The 23,195-nt window shown below is 41.8% G+C and overlaps 3 protein-coding genes across 3 annotated transcripts; 1 reads left to right on the plus strand and 2 right to left on the minus strand.

The window, feature by feature from the left end:
• Positions 1 to 749: 749 nt before the first annotated feature.
• On the plus strand, positions 750 to 4,956 carry slc25a4 (solute carrier family 25 member 4). The gene is made up of 4 exons (XM_054779642.1): positions 750 to 937; positions 2,696 to 3,182; positions 4,325 to 4,465; positions 4,540 to 4,956. The coding sequence occupies exons 1-4, from the start codon at positions 827 to 829 to the stop codon at positions 4,695 to 4,697; spliced, it is 897 nt and encodes a 298-aa protein (XP_054635617.1). The 5' UTR covers positions 750 to 826; the 3' UTR covers positions 4,698 to 4,956.
• On the minus strand, positions 3,567 to 16,276 carry cfap97 (cilia and flagella associated protein 97). The gene is made up of 4 exons (XM_054779641.1): positions 14,534 to 16,276; positions 13,440 to 13,723; positions 6,496 to 6,637; positions 3,567 to 6,322 (listed from the first exon to the last, which is right to left on the minus strand). The coding sequence occupies exons 1-4, from the start codon at positions 15,114 to 15,116 to the stop codon at positions 6,204 to 6,206; spliced, it is 1,128 nt and encodes a 375-aa protein (XP_054635616.1). The 5' UTR covers positions 15,117 to 16,276; the 3' UTR covers positions 3,567 to 6,203.
• Positions 16,277 to 16,430: 154 nt separating this feature from the next.
• ufsp2 (ufm1-specific peptidase 2) lies at positions 16,431 to 21,241 on the minus strand. The gene is made up of 12 exons (XM_054779640.1): positions 21,139 to 21,241; positions 20,894 to 20,981; positions 20,461 to 20,644; positions 20,334 to 20,397; positions 20,098 to 20,252; positions 19,664 to 19,856; positions 18,807 to 18,953; positions 18,571 to 18,735; positions 17,307 to 17,431; positions 17,131 to 17,207; positions 16,814 to 16,938; positions 16,431 to 16,725 (listed from the first exon to the last, which is right to left on the minus strand). The coding sequence occupies exons 1-12, from the start codon at positions 21,139 to 21,141 to the stop codon at positions 16,639 to 16,641; spliced, it is 1,413 nt and encodes a 470-aa protein (XP_054635615.1). The 5' UTR covers positions 21,142 to 21,241; the 3' UTR covers positions 16,431 to 16,638.
• Positions 21,242 to 23,195: the final 1,954 nt, after the last annotated feature.

Raw genomic sequence — 23,195 nt, forward strand, 5'->3', positions numbered from 1 at the left:
TAGTCAGTCAGTAATTGTCTTGTATTGTATTGTACTTTATTTATCCCACAGCAGGGAAATTCACTTGTTACAGCAGCAAGCAAGATACGCAAGTAAAGAATATATAGTGACATAGTGACTACGACATGGTTCAAGTGGTGCAGGTGTTGTAGAGCCTGACAGCGGTCGGTATGAAGGACCTGCGGAATCTCTCCTTACACCGTGGGTGTAACAGTCTGCCGCTGAAGGAGCTGCTAAGGGAACCCCCAGTGTCATGTAGGGGGTGAGAGGTGTTGTCCATGATGGATGTCAGCTTAGCCAACATCCTTCTCTCCCCCACTTCCTCCACGGAGTCCAGAGGACCGTCCAGGACAAAGCTCGCTGCTGCCCACTAAATTTGGACATCAACACTCAATTCATAAATAGATTTTAATAGTGAAGTTTATTTTCGTTGGAAAATACGCATGGAAATAATTACATATGCTCACTTGCACAATGATTGTGCACCTGTTTTTGTTAATCATTGCATTTCCCCGCCCAAATGCAGTGTTGTCTCCTTTACCACTAGTTGTGGATATAACGGTTAGCTACAATAGTGCGGTATTAAGATAGTTAGATGTCCTTTAAATGTCCCCTGTGTGAACGAGTCGATGAACTTCCTTGTGAACTTCAACCTCGGATATTTATTTAGCCTCCTTTGTCGGTTTGACCAACGGCAAATCCATCACCAAATTCTCGCGATAGACCACACTAGTATATTAGGACGCATGTGCTGGGGTGCATTTTCCACTTGGAGAAGCGTCAGGTTTCCTGGAGGATCTGTGGTCTTGTCTGGAAAGGAGCAACCATGTCGGACGCGGTGGTCAGTTTTATGAAGGACTTTTTGGCTGGTGGCATAGCTGCTGCCATCTCCAAGACAGCGGTGGCTCCCATTGAGAGAGTCAAACTGTTACTGCAGGTAAAAAAAAAATCGCTTCAAGCACCACTGCACGATCGCTGTGCGTAATTTGTGCGTAAAGGTTAGCGCACCGAGCGAGAAGAGCTGTTAATGCGGGTAAAAATAATATTTATGTGCGTAATGTGCGCGTAAACGGAGTGACGTAAGTGTAAATGCGCATGGAGCGTGTGAGGTGCGCAAAGAAGGGGCGCAATTTGGTGTTACGCACGGCACTGTTGGTGCTCATGATGCCATGTTACGATAATGTGGGGCGTACCTCAATGAAACGCTCCTCTAACAGCTTAATGAGCCAAAGTAATGCAGTATTTAGCAAAGTGTCTGCACAAATAAGCAGTGAAAGTGAAGCGCTAATTTTAACTTGGAGTGTAACTTTACACGCAGACTGCTCTCAAGTGACACTCAGCCCTACCAGACGCACTACACCTGACATATGGACAGGAACATTATTAAGAAAATATAAAGTTGTGGGGCAGATTTTGGATCGTGTATTTCGGGGATTTGTCTATTTGTGAGGTCAGAGGTCACTGATGTTGACACAATCTCTATTGTTGTCAATCCCAAAGGTGATTGGTGGGGTTGAAGTCAAATTTCCACAGCATACTTATGCAAGGTTTTATGGGACTTGCACTTTTTCACCCATAGGAAATACTGGAAGTAGAAATAATGTGTTCCAGGGTCAAACTGGTGCCATCCTAAAAATGTTTATGAGCTGTTCAGGTCATTTTTAATATTTTAACCGTCTTTACTGTCATACAAGTGTAAAAAAAAAGAAAGTAAAATGCTGTTAATGTTAAGACGGGAAAACAATAAAACACTCAGGCTTAAGGTTAAACCATCTGTTTAACATTCCAAGTGTAAAAAAAAGTGAACCACTAAACACAATAAACACAATAAAACACAAATAAACACAATAAAACAGTTTTACCTTTACCTTTAGGGAACCAAAGGTTCTTCTTTGCCACTTTCCATCACTTTTTATTATTGTGACACAAGTGTAAAAAGAAGTTAGCCGCTGCTATCAGTAAAACAATAAAACAAAAAAAGAAACCTCTTACCTTAAACGGTGAATTTGTAGTGGTGTGATTGACGTTACAGATGCACGTCACACATCTTGTTTTTTCAGCATTCTTACCTGTAAGTGTAAAAAAACAATTTAATACTGTAAAATGTAAAAAAAAAAAAAAAAAACAACCAAAAGAAACTAACTTTCATAGCAGGTGGCAACACCTGGGCTCTTAGTTATTTGGTTTTGAACATGAGTGCAGTGTATCTTCATCTTCTGGTGTAAATGCACCTGGCTTCATTATCCATAACATATGCCTGCCCATACCGTAATCCCACCACCACCACTCGCAACACAGGTGCATTTTATTAATGGCATTTTGATGGCCGTGACGGGACCCCAGGACCCATTGTTGTGCCATTCATTCACGACAGACGCCTCATATTGCAGCATGTTAATGCACGGCCCCATGTTGCAAGGATCTGTACACAGGTCCTGAAAACTGAAAACCAAAACACTTTCACAAGTTTTGAACGTGAGTCCGGCGTATGTTCTTCTTTTGCTGTAAATGTCACCAAAAAACCCAAAAGAAAAACCAAAACACGTTTTCGGTTGTTTTTCAAACTCCAAAGTTCACTAGAGCTTTAAGTTCTCGAAAAAATACCTGGTTCTGTGTTTGACTTCTTACAAATTTTCTATGATTTAACTCCAGGAGCTTGTTTGTTTGCTAATCATGCTATTTCCTGTGCGTTTAGGTGCAACATGCCAGCAAGCAGATCACGGCTGAGATGCAGTACAAAGGCATCATTGACTGCGTGGTCAGGATCCCGAAGGAGCAGGGATTCCTTTCCTTCTGGAGAGGTAATCTGGCCAACGTGATCCGGTACTTCCCCACCCAAGCCCTTAACTTTGCCTTCAAAGACAAGTACAAGAAGATCTTCCTGGGTGGCGTGGATCAGAAAACACAGTTCTGGCGCTACTTCGCCGGCAATCTGGCCTCCGGCGGCGCGGCCGGAGCCACCTCGCTGTGCTTCGTCTACCCTCTGGACTTCGCCAGAACAAGACTCGCAGCCGATATCGGGAAGGGGGCAGCCGAGAGAGAGTTCACCGGGCTTGGAAACTGCATTAGCAAGATCTTTAAAACAGACGGCATCAGGGGTCTCTACCTAGGCTTCAACGTGTCCGTGCAGGGCATCATCATTTACAGGGCGGCCTACTTTGGCTGCTTCGACACAGCTAAAGGTGTGTGACACAAGAGGTACCATTTAATAGTGATCAGCATGGGGAGTCATCACGATAACTGGCAAGAAATGGCAGCAATGGTTGTGTAGTGGTTCATGCAGCGTTGTAGAAAATGAATGTCTGTAGATTACCCCAATGTACCCCACCGGGCAACTTCAGGATGTTCTCACACATTCCAACACACACGTTCATTTAAAACCCAATTACTTCATGTCATAAATTATCCAAAGAAGGTACAATCTTGTAGTCCGTTTGTCCTGCACTGTATCGTTCCGTGTTAGTGACTGCTAAACAACCCGCCATGGGGCCAAAAAAAGTTGTCAGTGCCAGCACTTTCATAAAGGAGAGAAACACTATTGAATTCACTTTCACCAGGATGTACGAGATGTCTGCATTAACAATAAGTTCCATACATTCTTCATTTATATTTGCTATGACATTTATTTTTTGTTCATGATTTTCTGTCCTCTGGAACGGATTAATTGGATTCACATTATTTCCTATGGGAAAAATTGCCTTGGTTTTCATGTTTTAAAACATTATATTCATAACTTGATGTGTTGACCCAAATATAAGAAAGTTGTTGAGGTTTTTTTTAAAGAAAAAAAGTCTGAAAAAGGTGGTCTTACATTCAGGGTCTAGAGATTCATTTATTTAAACCAGCAGATGGCGCAAAATGACTTCTCCCCAAGCGAGTCAGAGTCAAACTGCAAAGAAATATGAAATCCTTTTTCATTAGAACTGACAGTTGCTTCGACAAAAACATGTTAAAGATTACATCGGTCCTTGCAAAATCATCAAAAAGGTCATGAAAGAGAGGCTGTCTTGAATTCAGGATTGTCTTATATGTGGGTCACTATGGTATTTTAAAGCATTTTTTAAATTATATTATTTGACAGCTCAGTATGGTGCAGTGCATTTTTACACCAATGCAACCTAAAAATAAAATATTTCTTAAAGGTTCAATCATAAATACAAATTGGCATCTGACTAAATTTACTGAAAAATTAATCAGTACACAACAAAACTGGTTGGGGGTGAATCAAGGGAGCCTTTGTTTGCAGCTAGTCATGGCCTCCATTTGACCATAATTGCTTCAAGACCCAAGCAGCTGCTAATGGATTATTTTGCCCAACCCACAGGAATGCTCCCAGATCCCAAAAACACGCACATCGTGGTCAGCTGGATGATCGCCCAGACAGTGACCGCCGCGGCCGGCCTGGTGTCATACCCCTTCGACACAGTCAGACGTCGCATGATGATGCAGTCCGGTCGCAAAGGAGGTGAGTGCCGCAAATCATGTGACGTCATGCCGCTACAGCTGCAGCAGCTTACACCAATGCCTGTTGTCTTCCAGCTGATATCATGTACAAGGGCACAATCGACTGCTGGAGGAAGATCCTCAAGGATGAGGGATCAAAGGCCTTCTTCAAGGGCGCCTGGTCCAACGTGATCAGAGGCATGGGCGGCGCCTTCGTGCTGGTGTTGTACGACGAGATCAAAAAGTACACATAGGCCACTAGAAGTCTCCATGGAAACCCTTCATAATCCAGTCTTAATTCTTGTATCGTGTTGCAGCCAGGCGGACGGAATATGCCTCAAATAAATCTCTGTATATACACTCAACAGTCACAACATGAGGTACACCTACACAAATATACATTTCATCTCATTAGATTGTGCAAGTGTACCATACAAAGTGTCCAATGTGTTGTGTCATGTGACCACTCTTACTCTGTACACAGCCTCACTATTATAGGAATAAAGATTTATTCTGTTCCTCACGCTCATCTTATGCTGCCAACCTAATATCAGATGGACTTTGTGGAAAAAGTATTTCTAAAATGACATCCCCGTTAAATTCTAAAAGTACTCCATTTATGGGTAAGAGATTTTGGGATCAGGAACCATTTTTTTTTTTACTTTTAAAGCTTTTTTGACACAGTTTTAGATTTAAATCTATTACCGTACTTTATTTAAATGTCCAGTCTTTATTTTTGTGCCCCCCGTGACCAGTTAAGTGCATTTTCTAATAGGTATTTATTTTGCATCGAAAGAAACAGTAAGCTATTACACCTTATTTCAATGAAATTACAAAAACTAAATTTGATTATAGTTATTTTTGACATTACTGTTTAATTTTGCATAATATGAACTAAAACTATGTTACAGGAAGTGGTTAGCATGTTAGCCACAGGCAGGAGATCTGGAAGATCTTGGTTCTTATCTGCGTTGGACATCTGTGTGGAGTTTGCATGTCCTCCACGTGTGTGCGAGACTTTTCTCTGGGTACTTCCGCTTCCTCCCACATTCCAAAAACACATTAGGTTCGCCGCACAGTGGCCAAGTGTTGGCCACAGTCAGGAGATCTGAGTTTGAATCTGTTGTTTGCATGTCCTCCCCGTGCATGACTGACTTTTTTTCTCTGGGTTCGCCGGTTTCCTCCCACTTTAACTGGCGACTCTAAATTGTCCATAGTTATGAATGTCAGTGTGACTGGTTGTATGTGCCCTGCGATTGGCTGGCGACCTTTCCAGGGTGTACCCAGCCTCTCGCCTGAAGTCAGCTGGGATAGGCTCCAGCAGACCCCCGCGACCCCAGTGAGGACAAGCTGCACAGAAAATGATTGTTACAGGAACACCTTATTTAAATGTAGTAGGGGTGAAAACATGTATCTTCCATTGAATTGGGCCCTCTTTTAAAAAACAACAAAAAACCTTGTGTCACCCAATGACCAATTAAGTATAAACATACACCATAACATATATCAACATAGAAAGACCATATTTCAAGTAAATTACGGTGCCCTTTATGATTTTTTTAAAAACAAAATGCGTAGTGTATTTGTTTTTACATTAAAGTAATTTTTTTAGCATGAAAAACAAAATGTATCACACACACACACATTCAGGTGTACATGACCTACATGATCAAAAATGTAAAAAAAAAAAGGAAAAAGTCAGTTGGCAAAACAAACACATTTATTAGTTACAGTAAAGACACAACCTGCACATAAGCTGACTAACAACAAAAAGGCGAGCGTGCTGAGGGGTGCATTTTGGACCTGGTTGCATTGGAGCTGCCTGAGGTTGCCCGTGTTCCTAGCTGGGATGTACTGGCCCGCATGGAACTCTGGCCGACTGCATCGGAGAAAGAAAACAGATCTTAAAAGGTGTTATACCACAACATTTCATAGTTAACTCTCACAAACACCTTTAAGAAAATATCCTTGAAGAAGAATGGGATTAATAAAACTACGGTACCAGCAAAATACATGACACTTTGCATGTGTGCGTGTGTGTTGAGGACGCACCGCTGGATGCAGCCAGGTTAGAGTTGTCACACACAGGGCATGGTGTATCCTGATATCTGGCTTGACGCTGGTAGTCAGTCAGCTGGTTTGAACGCTTGAGCATAGGTGTAGACTTGACATACTCCAGTCTCTTCAGGAGAGCCTGAAAGTAAAAGCAGGGACTTGAATGAATGAATAAACAATCAGAATTAGAGAAGTTACTCAAGTGCACTTCTCATTTATGACAGTAACTTTTGAATTTTGGACAAAATGAGGCTTTTAAAGACAATGGGAAACACTTTTCAAGAAACTGAGCAATTAAATGAGGGGAAAAAAGATAAAAGTAAACTATTTACTGACAAAGTAAATAATTTTTCATACATAGGATCGCGTAAATTACTATCTGTACTCTTTAGGTCAAGGTTTCCCAAACATACACGAAATTGTAGTTGTTTTTTTTACTTCATTTACTAACACGAGGGACTCTTCATCCACTAATAAGAAACGTGAGATGGTTTCATCGTGAGACAGGTTAGTTTTACGCTACTGATGTGCTGTTGCAACAATAATCCTTGCTCATTTACCTACATGAGATGGGCAACATATTACAGAGTATGACGCCAAATGTCAGGAATGTCTGGCAATCACATGTGCATGCTGTCAGACGAATGTCTCCGTAGGTGGAAACTACACCAAAGCAGCATCTCAATCAAGAGCCCTTTTAAATCTCACCAAAATCCATGTGTCAAACTAAGACCTAATGTCATTTCACCCACATGCAGGCCCACAAAGTCCGCTCGCGCAGTGTAAAGCTGGCACTTTTACATGCGTGACGTGAGGGGGTGGATACATGGATCACACGCCATATTCAATTACTGCACTCCAGGAATAGGTGCAGCGTGATAATGAGGCCACTTAATCGAGTGAACAGTCTGTCCTGCACACATTATTTTATTCTTAAAATACAACTTCCATATTGCAGGGCTCAGGACTTACTTTTTTTTTTTTTTTTTTACTAGGAGCACAGTGGCCCCTAACTTATTATACGAGCAAATTTAGGCGCTCACGCTGAAATGGACTTGCAGTAAATATTAATGTTTCCTCCCATTTTCACTGTATTATTGATAAATAACTTGAACAATAAATGGCAACTGTCTACTCTAACCAGCGTGTTTCTGTCACTAGATTCTGGAAGGGCTGTACAGTGTAGGCATTTCACTCGCATAGGAGTCTAGAAATGGATTATGAGAGTAGAAAAAATAAAAAGGGAACACACGTGAGTGCAGATTTCAACCGTGTCTAGGGCCCTATGATTTTCGCATGAACACAATCACGGAATTGTCGAATAAAAACAGAATCTACTGTTGAAATGCTGTCTTCATGAGAAGGATTTTGTGAAAGGAGGAATGAGTTTGTGTGGGGCATTTCCCAGGCGGACCACTCAATCTTGGCAGAATCTCATCACAAATACTGCCCCGCCTCCTCCCGAATTAAACATGTGGATACGCCGGGCTGAAACACCTGCAGAATTTGGCTAAAAAAAAACTTAAGGGCTGTGCGTGTGCGGCTGTATGAGTGTTTACACAAGTGTTGTGTTTTACCACTTAAACAGTGCGTTTTATGACCTGCTGATGTGCCAGTTCTAAGTGAAATAAGGACAAAAGGCATGTTCATTCGTGCACTCAACTCGTCTTAACCATCAAAAGACTACTCAACACACACACAATGCACTTCCGGCCTTCAAGATAAGGGGAGTTTGCCACATCCTGTCTAATTGTTCAAAATAAGGGTGTAATACAAGATATCTAATAAATATAACATTTAAAAAATAGCAAGAGAAGATGTGGACTCTGGGATAACTGAACAGTGTTGAGCCAGAGGAGATGGTAACAGGTAGACTTAGCACTAGTGTAACCGACAGTGCTAGCAAAGTTTACAAGCATGCCATGGGACTTGACTACAAAAAGCTGTGGGACATGCTGTGTTCTGTGTTTGAGGGATGCAGTAGGCCTTATGTTGGCACTGTGTTTATGTGTGAGTGCGCATGTGTGTTACTGTGTACATTGTTTGAGTGTTAATAAAATTGTGTTTATTTAAGAAATGTCATAGTGCTCCTAAAGTTTTGCATCAAACCTAGATCTAACCTGCGCTCCCAGTGAAAAAGCTACACGTACAGCCCTGGGTGGCATCTTATACACCTTCAAATTAAATCATAGCATGTGTTTTCAACAGTCATAACATATTGCATGGGATGTTATGACCGTTGCGTAATTATTACTCCTTCAATATTTACTGTAGACCAGAAACCACCAAGCTGTCACCACACATAACAGCTTACGGGAATTCTCATCATATGTTGAATTCAGTTTAATTTAAAACAGTTTAATTTAAAATAGGAGTCCCCAACCACCAGGCCGCAGCCCGGTACTAGTCCATAGCCAGGGAAGAACTGGGCCATGGAGAACTTTCAGAAGCAATGTTAAAAAAAAAAGATCTGTCCTGCTTAACAGGACAATATAAAAAGTATAATTTCAGTGTCCAGCGCAGGTGTATCCAACTTCCAGCACTATTAAAGCTACTTTGACAAAAAGAGGTGAGCTATTTTTGTTTTATGTGTTTTATTGCAATTTACAAAGCAGATCTCCACTCAAACAGTGTGGTCACTTGCCATTAAATACAGACATGTCTGAATTGAACAGTTACAAAAATACTAAGCTGAAGCAAATATTCTACTCAACATCAGATGGCGAGCAACTGTTAGCTCACAAGCTACCTGTTGGAGACCCCCGTGATAGCTTCACTGTCTTAAGCTGGATACACTGTGTTTATTAACCGACAGGCACATAAGTAGTGTTTTGAATAAAAGATGTGAAAGATGTAATTTTGTAATAATGAGAGCAAGGTTGTTAAGTGACAAAGTAAAAGTAAGTTAGCACATGTGCCATGCTGTGTCCTCACCTGGCTGACGGAGGATATACCGGACTCGGCGATCCAGTTGGAATCATTTGCTGCTTACTGGGGAGATCGGACTTTAGCGTCTGGTAAACACAGAGGTGGCGGCGTCTGTGTTTACGTAAACAAACGGTGGTGCACAGACGTACAGACGATGGAAAAGCACTGCTCGCAGGACATTGAGCTGCTGATGGTGAAATGCAGACCTTTTTATTTGCCTCGTGAGTTTAGCGCTGTGTATTTAACTGCTGTTTACATCCCACCACGAGCTAACACTGCTAATGCACTAGGCCTCCTGCATGACATCATTGATAAACACGAGACCAAACACCCAGACGCTGTATTTATTATATCTGGCGATTTCAACCACTGTAACCTCAGGACTGTCCTCCCCAAATATTACCAGCATGTGAGCTTTCCCACAAGGGAAAATAACATCCTGGACCAAGTCTACTGCAACATGAAAGGTGCTTTGAAGGCTGTTCCAAGACCCCACTTTGGAAAGGCTGACCACATCTCTATATTCCTTTATCCAACATACAGACAACTTCTTAAAAAAGCTCCCCCTGTACGTACAGCAGTTAAAGTGTGGAATGAAGAAACTGATCAAGTACTTCAGGACTGCTTTGGCTGCACAAACTGGGATGTGTTTAAAACTGCAGCGGGGAGGGAAGATTGTACTGTTGATTTGGATGAATATGCTTCTGCTGTTACTGGCTACATTAGCACATGTATAGAGACTGTTACCACCACCAAGTATTACAGAAAATACCCTAACCAAAAACAGTGGATGAACTGTGATGTAAGGGCTAAGCTACGTGCTCGTTCGACTGCATTTGTCATGGGCACCGCTGATGACTACAAAAAGGCCAGATATGACCTGAGGAGGTCCATACGAGAGGCCAAAAGACAGTACAGACAGAAGCTGGAGGGCTACTATTCCACCTCAGACCCTCGGCGCATGTGGGCGGGGCTCCAGCACATCACAGACTATCGACAGCAGAGTAGCGTAGCCACGTCCAGCCAAACCACACTTCCTGATGAGTTGAATAAGTTCTATGCCCGCTTTGACACCCAAACTCCTGATGAGCAGAGAGGGTGGCTGAACCTGGGGAGCACACAGGACTCACCTCTCATGGTGACATCAGCTGATGTGCGCAGGGTTCTAAACAAAACAAACCCACGAAAAGCAGCAGGGCCAGACAACATCTCAGGACGTGCACTTCGGGTTTGCTCATCAGAGCTAGCTGATGTGCTTGCTGACATATTTAACCTGTCGCTTGCACAAGCATCTGTACCGACCTGCTTTAAGTCCACCATCATAGTGCCCGTACCCAAGAAGAGCAACGTGACCTGCTTGAATGACTATCGCCCTATAGCACTCACTCCTATTGTTATGAAGTGCTTTGAAAGATTAGTCATGACCCACCTCAAAAAGAGCATCCCGGCGGCAACCGTGGACCCTCTACAGTTTGCATATCGCCAGAACCGGTCCACGGATGATGCAGTCAACACTGCCATCCACACAGCCCTTTCTCACCTACAGGGCCAGGACACATACGTCAGAATGCTATTTATAGACTATAGCTCTGCTTTTAATACAGTCAGCCCCCACAAACTCACAGATAAGCTCCTCACACTTGGCCTGTCTCCCTCCCTCTGTAACTGGGTGTTTAACTTTCTCACAGGCAGGCCCCAGTCAGTCAGAGTCCACAACCGCACATCCAGCTCAAGAATTGTGAGCACTGGGACCCCACAGGGGTGTGTGCTGAGTCCACTCCTCTACACGCTCTTCACCTACGATTGCGTGGCCTCCCAGAACAACACCAGCATCATTAAATTTGCAGATGACACTACAGTCATCGGACTGATCACTGGTGGTGTTGAAACATCATACAGAAGAGAGGTGGCGGACCTCATAGCTTGGTGTCGTGATAACAATCTCCTTCTCAATACAGATAAGACTAAAGAGATGATCATCGACCCAAGAACAAGGGAAAAGGAGCCGCATAGACCCCTGTTTATTGATGAGACTGAGGTGGAGAGGGTGAAAACCTTCAAGTTCCTTGGCACACACATCAGCGAGGACCTCACCTGGTCTCACAACACCCAACAAATTCTGAAGAAGTCCCAAAGGAGACTGTACTTCCTGAGAAGACTGAGGAAATTTGGCATGTCCACCACAATCCTGAGTTGCTTCTACAGATGCACTATCGAAAGTGTCCTTACCGCCTCCATCACTGTTTGGTACGGTAACTGTACAACACGTGATAGGAAGGCACGCCAGCGGGTGATCAAGACCTCACAGAACATTGTTGGGGCAGCCCTCCCTTCACTGCAAGACATTTATAAATCTAGAGTCCTACGCAGAACACACAACCTCATCAAGGACAGCACACATCCACAACACTCATTATTCACACTCCTACCGTCAGGCAGACGCTACAGGAGTTTGAAGTCCAGGACCACAAGGCTGGCAAACAGCTTTTACCCACAGGCCATCAGGCTCCTCAACGAAGCACTCGCACACGCCGCACGCAACACACGCACACACTCATAGCACTTTATTTATTTATTTATTTGTATTATTTACTTGTATTAATGTCTCTTCTGTTGTTGTTGCTTAATTTATTGGTATATATGTTTATGTGTTTATGTTTCTTATGTTCTTATTCTTTCATTTGTTTTCTTTCTTTTCTTGGGAGAATGAACAGAATAAGATTTTCATTGCATGGTATAACTGCTGTTGTACTATGCACATGACAATAAAACTCTCTTGAATCTTGAATCTTGAATGAACATGATAGCCACATGTAGCTTCCCCGTGGGACAAAAATGAGCTCCCAACTAACAACATTGCTTGTATGTTTTAAAGACAAAATGTCAAGTGTGGTTAAAAAAAAAAAATCACAATTTTGGGTCTGAAGACCAGCGGTTAGACGTCAAACTGGCTTGTTGGTTAGCTGCTGCCAGTGAGGTAGCATGACGGCCACACAAAATGTGTAAACAAAGATGCCAGAAAAGTCAAATAATGAGATTGATAGGTGAGCGATCACACACGCTGGCATCGACAGGTTTAGACTGTGACAAGCTGTCGCCAATTGACTCCACATTTTCTGAACTATTTTTCATTGTCACGGTAATAAAGGACAAAGCGAGTCCCTTAACTCAATACAGGACGCATACTTTTATCTAGTTGCACACGCACGTGTAGATGAAAAATGTATTCAATGTCTCAAATTTTAGTCGCAAAATAGGACCATTTAGTTGCAGTCTGGAGCCCTGTATTGAGAAGTTTAAGGACAAAATTGATGGTTACAAACATGTTATGGCAACTGCCTTACATAGTCCTCTACCAGCAACAAGCGGCCAGGTGACAACCAGGAAATTAAATCAGAGCAATTTTGTCGATTATACTGCAAAGCTAGACAGGTACCGTCGTCGTAGCATTGAAAACCTGCTTTAGTTTTTTTTTTAAATCAGCATTTCTTTTTGGTTAATGACTTTACCTGTACATTTGTGTATACAATAAATGTTTATGTTGTGTACACAAACTGTGTACTTCCATATTGTGGAATGTGTTTCGTACCAGTGACACCAACTATCAGCACTCCTTGTTTGTTTTGTATCAATCTGTTGAGGACAGTGGACAGTGTCTATATAGGAAGAGCCAAAAACTGCAGAGTTGAACTTTCTTAAATGTCCCCTGCTGGTGGCTGCCACCCCCACTTGCTGCCATCTGTCCACGTCCGTCCAGCGTCTTTTTTCAGTGTGAAGTGAAATTAGAAGCCAGCTGAGCTAAGATAATGATGCTCAGTTGTGATCGACATTACTGTTATGGTTCTTGTCTGCAATTTGGTACAGAACTGTACTGTGTTGTGTTGTACTGAGCAGTTTCTAATATTTTGGTTACCTTAACTACATGAGGGGCAATATACATTAGAAATGCCTATCAGTATGGAGTACAATAGCATCTGTAGGCATGTAACAGACAGGGACTAAATTCCACTTACTTGGTTGTCCTTATCGATGCGTTTCTGCTCCCGTAGCCTATTGACAGCACTGTGAGGGATGTGAGGTGGACCCGCCTTTGCAATTCGGGTGAACTGACCCACGGACGCCCCCGGCGCTAGAGAAATCCGTGACAGCACACGAAGGAGTCGCTGATTCTCGTGATCGATACGTCGAACTTCATTGTTGTTGAAGGTGTAGTTCTTCCTGCTTGGTCGTCCTCGCCAGTGATAAACTACATTTTCCTCGAGAAGACTTTCAGGAACAAAGGACTCTGTCTGAGAGTCTGAGAAAAATCCCACCAGGTAAATTATTGCATTGCAATTATTGCATTATTGCATACACAATACATTCACACACGTGAACAAACAGATTCATAGGCGGAGATGTCATAAAAAGTGTTCAGTGCTTGGGTCAAGGGCTCGGCGGCAGTGTTTAAGAAGCATCTTTGACAGCCAGTCTCATATTTAAAATCCTGTCTCTACAATGATTGAAAGGAATGATGACAAACATTTAAATAATGACAGTGGGTGTAGTTGAATGTGATAACAATGTAGTGGGCAGTGGAATAATTATTTGTTTCCATTTATGGTGAGTGCTGACAGAGATAACATTAGCCTGGTCTGGAGCAGGCTAACTCCACAGAATAAATCTCCATGGAAACGTATGTCAGAACATATCCCACTCTCCACTATCCCACTTTTGTGCAATCAGATCATGGATAAATTGAGCCAGGATAACCAAAATATCCTGGCTTAATCCCTTATTCTAGTTTTTCTCAACGTGCCCCTGGTATTCTTTCACCAATATTTTTTATAAGGATGCCATGTGTGTTTTGTTGGTTAATTTGATCTTTCAAGAAAAGCTTTTTTTAGCTTGCTCTGAAGCGCAGTGAACTACGAGTAAATGATTAAATGGATGATAAATGATTAAATAGATGATTTGTTGTTTCGACAAATTATTTACACTACTTGATTAGATTTCTCCAATTTACATCTATTAATACTGTAGGTTATTTTATTTGTATTTCTATGCTCCAAGTACAGCGTGGAAGTGTAAATATGTCTTATTCAAAAACGATGACAGATGTACTCACACTCATCCGCATGGGTCCCATCTGGATGAAGGAAGCCGCTGTGACCACTTAGCGGCGCACTCTCCCTCAGCGTCTGTTCCTTGGCGCTGCTCTCGTCAGCCTCCACAGACCTGAGGTGGGAGTAAGATGAGGAGGTAAGACTCACCTCGTCTCCCAGCGTGTAGTCCGACTCTTCTGCCAAAGACAGCCCCATATCCGACGACCTGCTGGGCTCGATGTCTGACAGCTCCCGACCTCTCCCCCTCGTGCCTCCCATCGAGCTGTAGTGGCTTGAGGTGGAAGAGGAACCTTTCGAGCGTTTGACTCGTCTCCCTTTCTTGATGGACTGATCGCTGATTTCTTCCGATGACGTCGGATGGCGTAGACGTAGTTCTCGAGAGTCGTCAGTGCTGCTGGCACTGCCTTCTCCCTCCTCTCTACCCAGCAATGCCATAAACGCGCTGCCGGGCGATCGAGCAGGCAACTCTTCCGCCACATTTTCCTCGCTTCGAACGACCTGTCTGCCTCCAGGTCTGTCGTCGTCAGGGTCACTGTCAAAGAAGGAGTGGTCGACGTCACCCTCTAAGTCACTGGGGTTAAACATGACGAGTCCAGGTGACACCGCGTTATCGATTCAAAAACAAGGCAACTGGCTAATGGCTTCCCCCCGGATTTAGCTGACGTCACTTCCTTGCAACTGTTGCCATGCGGCCTTGTTGCCAGATGGACGGCTTCCTGGAGCACATTTCAGTCCCAGCTCGCACGGCTAAGCATCGGAGGGAACTACAACTCTCTCACGAATGCGGTGAAAAAGTGACAACAGCTTTACTCAAAGCCAAACACGAATGAAGGCAAAAATTACATCAACGTGTCACGTCTACTATTCAAAGGCCTTACGTGTTGATGTCTCCGTTTTAAGGTTTAAGTCACAAGCTGACGCAGACGACGTCTAAATGCAATTACACCATTTGTCCACCACATGTCACCATCCACTGTCGTAACAGTATTCACTACGTACAGCACATACAATGACGACCACTGTATTAGGTACTTGCATCATCTTGAATCCACGTTTGTGCATTCAGAAGGATCACAATGCCAATTTTCTCATGTTAGTGTAGTTGTCGTGATCTCATTAGCTCACGATTCGCTATGAGAGTCAAAATAAAAACAGCAGGGAGCCACTTGTGTTGTACTGGATATATGATAGGCATGCACACTTTTTACTAAAGTACGCTAAACACGTAAACTTATGAAAATCTCCCGTCTAAACACGGAAAGCTTTAGTTTCATGACATACCTTATATTTTTATGTAATCAGGACAGTGAGGCTAGATAACCTTAAAACCTCACTCCAATTTATTGTAAATTGACGCATAAATAATTTAACCCACAAGGACAGGGAGAACATGCAACCTCCACATAAAGATGTTCCAGTGTAGAAATTAAATTAATAGCGCATTCTCTTTACATTTAAACTGTTCCGTGTCTAGAAGCAGTTTAGTAAAGTCATTTTGACTCGTGGGAAAACAGACTCGACCGGAAAAGTGTCTTTTAACGACATTTTTTAAATTCACGCATAGAATTGAGAGGTTCATTGACAGAAACGATAAACAATAGTTAGAGACTACTATTTGCATAGAAACTACTAATGCAAACAGAGAAGCTATGGAGTAGATTACGTTAATTTCGCTGCTAATGGACTACAATGCGGATGGGGATGTCATCCAACTTCATGTAAAAAAATCCGAACTATCGCTTTAAAAGTAATGTTAAAATCTTGTCTCGTTCTTGTAGACCCAATGTCATGTATCGTCTCCTCTCATGAAGTGAGTGTCTCGTGACACCCCTATGTATTACTGCATAATGCCTCTTTACTCCTTTATTCATTATTGTTGAATAAGCTATTGACAAACTATTTACTATTACACATTTTATTTTTTCTGTATTAGAAAATTGGTAGCCTGGTACATTAAACACAGTGAAGCAACCATCATAATTCGGGAAACTGTAGGATTATATAAACTCTGCTTCTGCCGCCTCCTTTTTGGAGACGTTGAATTGTTCAGGTATACATGTGATGTACTTTAACGTAACCTTGTTAAGCATGTTTGAATAACCACCACTCATATAACCTTTGGCCTCTGAGGAAGACACATGTTATAATATGCGGTCGCATCCCAAAACTCTGGTCCTTTCCAGCCACACCAGCCCTAAATGAAAAGTAACAGAGAAAGTTGGGGGTCAACGATGTCTGGAATAAAGACAAATGTACAGCAGGAATTATTCTAGAATCCTTACCTTGTCTGTGATGACATGTAAGTCTTCTGCTCCTGTGTAATGAGGGTCCAAGATGAGAAAGCGAATCATTCCGGTGGTCTCACTCCAAGCAACACCCAGGATTGTGTGGGCTAAGACACCCCCTCCTAAAAAGAAATAGAAAAGTAACAGTTCTATTTGTAAATGGTTTGTATGAGCTAGAAAGACTGAAATGTGGCTATGAGCAATGTCAAACAGGCAATTGTATACTCAATAGCCAATATATTTATTATGACTGTGATCCTACATAAAAATACAAACACTGCTTAAAAAATGCTGCTTAAAACTAAAGACCTCACCAATCATCACAGGGGTCCCCTCAGAGAGGAAGTGGTTGGCCAGTTCTCTGCCTTTGGACGCCATCTCAGACCCTTGACTGAGAGCACAAGCATTCAACATACGGTAACCTAAATCTAATAATAAATAGGTGATCACCATCAGGGTGGTTGCCATAAATCCATCAGACAAACCTCACCTCACAAACATAATCTTGGACGTCACCCCAAGTAATTGGTTCAAGACAGCGTGGACCTCAAAGGATCCAATCCACTGGCGAGACCCCACAAAGGAGGCTTGTTTGTCTCCAACATCCACTAAAGCCTGAAGAGACAAGTGACCCAAAAAGTTGAAATATAAACTAGAATGGCACTCAATGGGGTGCATTTCTATCAATATTTGATATTTGCAGCTTTATGTAGTATTGCTGGTTACAAGATTTACAGCGTTCATCCGCAGCACCCTGTACAGAGTTGTGAGGTGTTCTTGTATGGTGCACCATTTCTGGTCCATGTATCAACCTCTCACAAAGTTATGTTGAGTAACATGTGAACGTGCACTGCAGGTTGGCCAAGCTTGAGGGCACCATTGTAGCAACGGTATGGCCATGAACTCCAATAATGGAAAATAACGGTCATTTGGTCCTTTGTCATTTTGTGGTTATGTACAGTATGCGCTCCCATTAATTAATTCAAAACTTAATTATGGTCCGTAAACACAAGACTTGCTTGAGAACTAGTTACAGTGCGGTGTGCTGCGGAATATTGTATACTTGATACTGATTATTGATATTGTGCTTGTATCAATCGCTTGACTCTCACGACCCATCATTAATGAGAAAGATGGTATTGTAACGTCTACCCGAATGTTGTAAAGATGACAAGGAGGTGGCCAAGCTACAATATCTTTACTGCAAAAACAAAACAAGCTACTGTCAGCCGAACCATACAAAAAACAACATCAACAAACTCAACTGTCCTCTCTGCATGCAGCCACACACAGTGATGACTCATATTACATTCACAGACAATCAGAAATCACAAAACTCTTTAACACTACAGTACACATGACTGCCAGGTCGCTGATCCTCTGAAAGCGACCGTAATAATTTTGCAGTGTAGTGGTCTTATTATTGAGATCGAAAGGTTGATAGTGCTTTTATTTATTATTGTTTCATATAATTATGCATTTAGTGTTTTATTACTGTATCTTATGTACTTCACTGGTTCTGTGTACAGTGTGAGTGACTTAAGAGTTAATTTAGTTATAATTTAGGTGTACATACACCAAAACTCATCGCATCACAGTCTAGGAACAAAATTTTGTATATTTTGAATTTCTGTATTATTAATTGACAACTAATGAGTTTAAAACTATCAAAGAGTAATATAAACTATATATAAGTCAGTTTTTGGGTAATGTTGCTCACAAATACAAACATAAATTTCTCTCATTCTCGTTACCTGCTGGATCTCCTTATGAGTGGGCACGCGCCGCTCCACATAGCCTTGCTGCTGGAACCAGGAGCAGATGGTCTGGAGGGAGCGATAAGCGCAGCCCCAGCCATTGTCGTCCATGCGGTCCTGCATGTAGTGGTGGTAACTGTAGACTCCTTGGACCAAGTACACCTTCAACACACGGAAAAAACATGAGGGCCGCTATTTCAAGAGCAGCCATCCATATATTTAAACCGATTTACCTTTCCATCGTCCAGGTTTGGATGTGTGAGAGCCAGGTGAGGGTTTCGGAGGTAACCATCTTGGTAGGATTCATTGGCAAAGTGATAAGCATTGGCTCTTCGAAAATAGGGCCGGTCCTCTGGTAGCTTAAAGCGGCGATGAAGTTCCTACTCAGGCAGATATTTTATGGAAAAGGAAAAAGAAAACATGCAAGAGTCATGATTAAAATTTGACATTAAAAACGCAGTATTACTTTATTCATAATACTAATTACTTGACATTTAAAACTATTGCAGTATATTGTTGCATTATCACTTATGACATTTAACTTTAAGTAACAGAAACTAGCTTCATAGTTTGAAATGAGTTCTTCTTTGAATTCAAGTGTTTCTCACCTTTCTCAAAGTTCTGGCACATGCAACTTTTTTGCAGCCATACTCAAAAACAAACAAACAAACAAAAAAAGACAGTTGAAAGCCTGTTTGTCTGACACTCAGAAATACGCCATGCGCTTGAACGCTTCTTCTGTGTAGGGTGCACAGAGTTGTTCATTGTTCTATGAACAAACACACATAATAAATATGATTAAAAGATTCCCTGGCTGGAATCTGTCTAGAATATCCCAACTCTGAAAGAGCCACTATCCATTCTTCACAGAGACTGAGTCACCAGCGCTTGGATGCTTTGGCCACAGTTTGGCCATCCGACAAACGAGACAGTGTACCAAAACCGAATCCTACAAAAAACAGGGAATACAAAAACTGGCATACCACTGTATTTGAGTGATTACTCATTTTGAGCTGTAATACAAATATCATTTTTCTTTCACCACAGCACCATCTGCTGTATCTGGTAGGGCACTCCATGAATGACATACCTTACGCTGCGTCTCAAGCTGGCTGTCAGGCACCCCAGATGGATAAAACACTGTGACCAGATCCTTGGCTTCTGGAAGCAGGAAGTGGAACGGCTCTGGGACAGTCAGTGTTGTTCCCGTCATGTGGCGCAGCATATCTCTCTCCATCTCACACAGCTGATTAGTTAGCACCTCCAACAAGCGCTCACTGGCACTGCACAATGAGACAGTGAAGTTACAAATGTAACAATCATCCATCCATCCATCCATCCATTTTCTATGCCGCTTCTCCTCATTAGGGTCACAGGGGTATGCTGGAGCCTATCCCAGCTGACTTCGGGCGACAGGCGGGCTACACCCTGGACTGGTTGCCAGCCAATTGCAGGGCACATATAGACAAACAAATGTAACAATAATGTCATATTATAATGTCATATTTTAAAGATGGTACATACGCTTTAATGGTGTCAGTGGAACTGATGCAGACAACACAGTCTACAGGAAGAGTTGTAGACAGGAAGTAGGATTTTTGGATGGTTCTACAGAGGACTGGTGCAGGGAGGGGACCTGGTTTTGTCACGTCCATCATCAGGTTAAGGTTGATGACTCTCTAAATGAGAGGGCAAAAGGAAGATAAGGTAGTGTATCTAATACAGCTGGAAAGCAAATTTAAATGAAAATGTTTGCATACAGGCGCTGAGCTCTTTTTGCTCTTCTTCTTTGATTTCTTGCCAGAAATTTCCTGTTCATCTGTCCTGAAATAAAAGTAAAAACAGTGAATGAAAATAAATCAAGGATAAGATTCTTTGACAACTTACTGTATCCACTGATGTAGAGCTTCACATAGTGTGCTCGGAGATAACTCTTTTGGTGTCACATGAACACTTTGGTTTGGCCAAATGATAACTGGGCTGTCGCGGACTCTCAGAACACAGGATTCCGAGTTTACATGTGAGCGCAGGTTCTCAAATGTTCTGGAGATCGTTTTTTGTTTGAGTGCCACTGAAAGTAGATAGTAGACATGATCTCAATTAGTTTTCATTATTGTACAGAGGAACATCACATAATAATAATAAAAATAACAACAATAACTTTCTTCTGATATATGACCGTGTCAGTGAGGCCTCCATAAATGAGAGAAGAACATATTGTTTGACGGTAAATGGGGTCTGTAACCTTAGTTAATAACATGATCATCATGTCTTTCTAAATATGTACTGTAGGTGTACAGTGTACAGTTCACGGTCGAACCATCTGTGCTGTCCAGAAGACACTTGAGCTCCAGGGAACCTCTCACACGGAAAATGTCTCCCAGATCGCAGGGTTGTGTATCCACAACCTGAAATAACACAAAACAAATCATAAGCTAGCTGATCACTATGTAGGCAGCTGGCAACAATATGCTGCCTACTTGACAGCTTTCTACGAGCAGCAAGCAAGATTTTGTAACATTAACAATGTCACAAAAGTGTGTTTAAAATCATGATAATGCCCACCATTGTTAGCTTCTGTCCAAAAATAGAATGACGAAGCTGGGCTGTTTATTCACAGGGGGCAGCCATGTCTGTTTGTCAGAGTTTACAACGTGTCTATTGCCGCGACACCCCATTGGACCATGACGACTCCGCCCACTTGTGTTACATTCACTCTAACTCGTAATTACGGACTTCAACATACTTTCGCTAAACCTGTGGATTTCTTTTAATCGTGCTCATTTTGAACAATACTGTTCATACGAAAAGCATATTTTCTACGTGAAACGTGAACACATTAACATATTAAAAATTGAAGAACATTGACTTGCATACATATATTATTATATAACAATCTATTCCCCATGTCCGTGTAAATTTACTGGGAAATGAGACAATACCCTTAAGGAGTGCTAGTGTTATTGCATTAAGTCAGTCATCTGCTGCAAAAACACAAATTTGCCCTGACTACAGAACTCAGGGAGATTCTATAGGCTGTCACATACACTTGTACACTTGTACATGTACAGAGGGAATGCTATCTATACAGTACATGTCTACTGGTGGGTCAAGGTCCACTAGGATGGAGTGAGGCATTCTATATCTAATTATTCCAGCATCAGTGCCCATGTCACCCTTCTTATGCAACATAGGACAACATGTATGTTATCATTTTTGCTTTGGCATTTACAATAGTTGCAATTTCTTGCCTATTTGTAGGTGGGTATCCAATTTTAAGAGTCAGTATAGCAGATAGTAGAGGAGTGAAAAAATGTCCTTTTGCATGGCCTGTTTGCTGCAGGCAATTGCATGGCAGCCATGCATGCAAGAGCAGGCAGATTGAGTGGACACAGCATTAGAGGGACTCTATGCATGTCCATGTGGAAGTAGCCTTCATCACAGCAAAACCTTCACTATGATAGTACATTTCTACTGGATGAAAGCTATTTCGGGAACATGCACACAAGTAGAGATTTAAAAATGCTGAAACACATTTTAACTGTTCTCCACAATCTACAGTAATTGCTCTCATGGAGGACTTGCTAAAAATTGACATGATGCTATCTAAATCACCACAAAAGAGGAGTGCATGCATGCTTGATGTTTTCTCCCCTCTAAATTTATTGTCTCATTTCTTGATTTTATTGTATTTATTCTGATAACATGTTCACAATAAAAGTTATCGAATCAAATCAATTCATTCAACTCTAGAGGGTAACAGACATTTATTGGGGTAAGGAAGTTATTAGGGGGCCAGGCCTTTATTTGCATTTTTATCACATTATTAAATAATGTTATATATACAGTATTTATGATTGTGCAGATATTTTTAAAAACATTTCTGAAATAAAAATAATGATGAAAATTATAATATGTACCATAATAATCACAATTTATGTATAACATAAAACACAGTGGTGTGAAAAAGTGTTCCCTTCCTGATTTTTTTTTTTTTTTTGCATGTCTGTCACACTTAAATGTTTCAGATCAAATTCAAATATTAGTCAATGAAAGCACAACTGAACACAAAATGCAGTTTTTAAATGAAACTTTTTATTATGAAGGGCGAAAAAAAATCCAAACCTACATGGCCCTGTGTGAGAAAGTGATTGCCCATTAAACCTAATAACTGGTTGGGCCACACTTAGCAGCAACAACTGCAATCAAGCGTTTGTGATAACTTGCAATGAGTCTCTTACAGCGCTGTGGAGGAATTTTGCCCACTCATCTTTGCAGAATTCAGCCACATTGGAGGTTTTTCCAGCATGAAGCGCCTTTTTAAGTTTATGCCACAGCATCTCAAAAGGATTCAGGTCAGGACTTTGACTAGGCCACTCCAAAGTCTTTGTTTTGCTTTTCTTCAGCCATTCAGAGGTGGACTTGCTGGTGTGTTTTGGATCATTGTCCTGCTGCAGAACCCAAGTTGGTTTCAGTTTGGGGTCACAAACAGATGGCCGGACATTCTCCTTCAGGTTTTTTTGGAAGACAACAAAATTCATGGTTCCATTTATCACAGCAAGTCTTCCAGGTCCTGAAGAAGCAAAACAGCCCCAGACCACCATACTACCACCACCACATTT

Source organism: Dunckerocampus dactyliophorus, chromosome 6 (genome assembly GCF_027744805.1).
Source record: "Dunckerocampus dactyliophorus isolate RoL2022-P2 chromosome 6, RoL_Ddac_1.1, whole genome shotgun sequence".
Classification (NCBI taxonomy): domain Eukaryota; kingdom Metazoa; phylum Chordata; class Actinopteri; order Syngnathiformes; family Syngnathidae; genus Dunckerocampus; species Dunckerocampus dactyliophorus.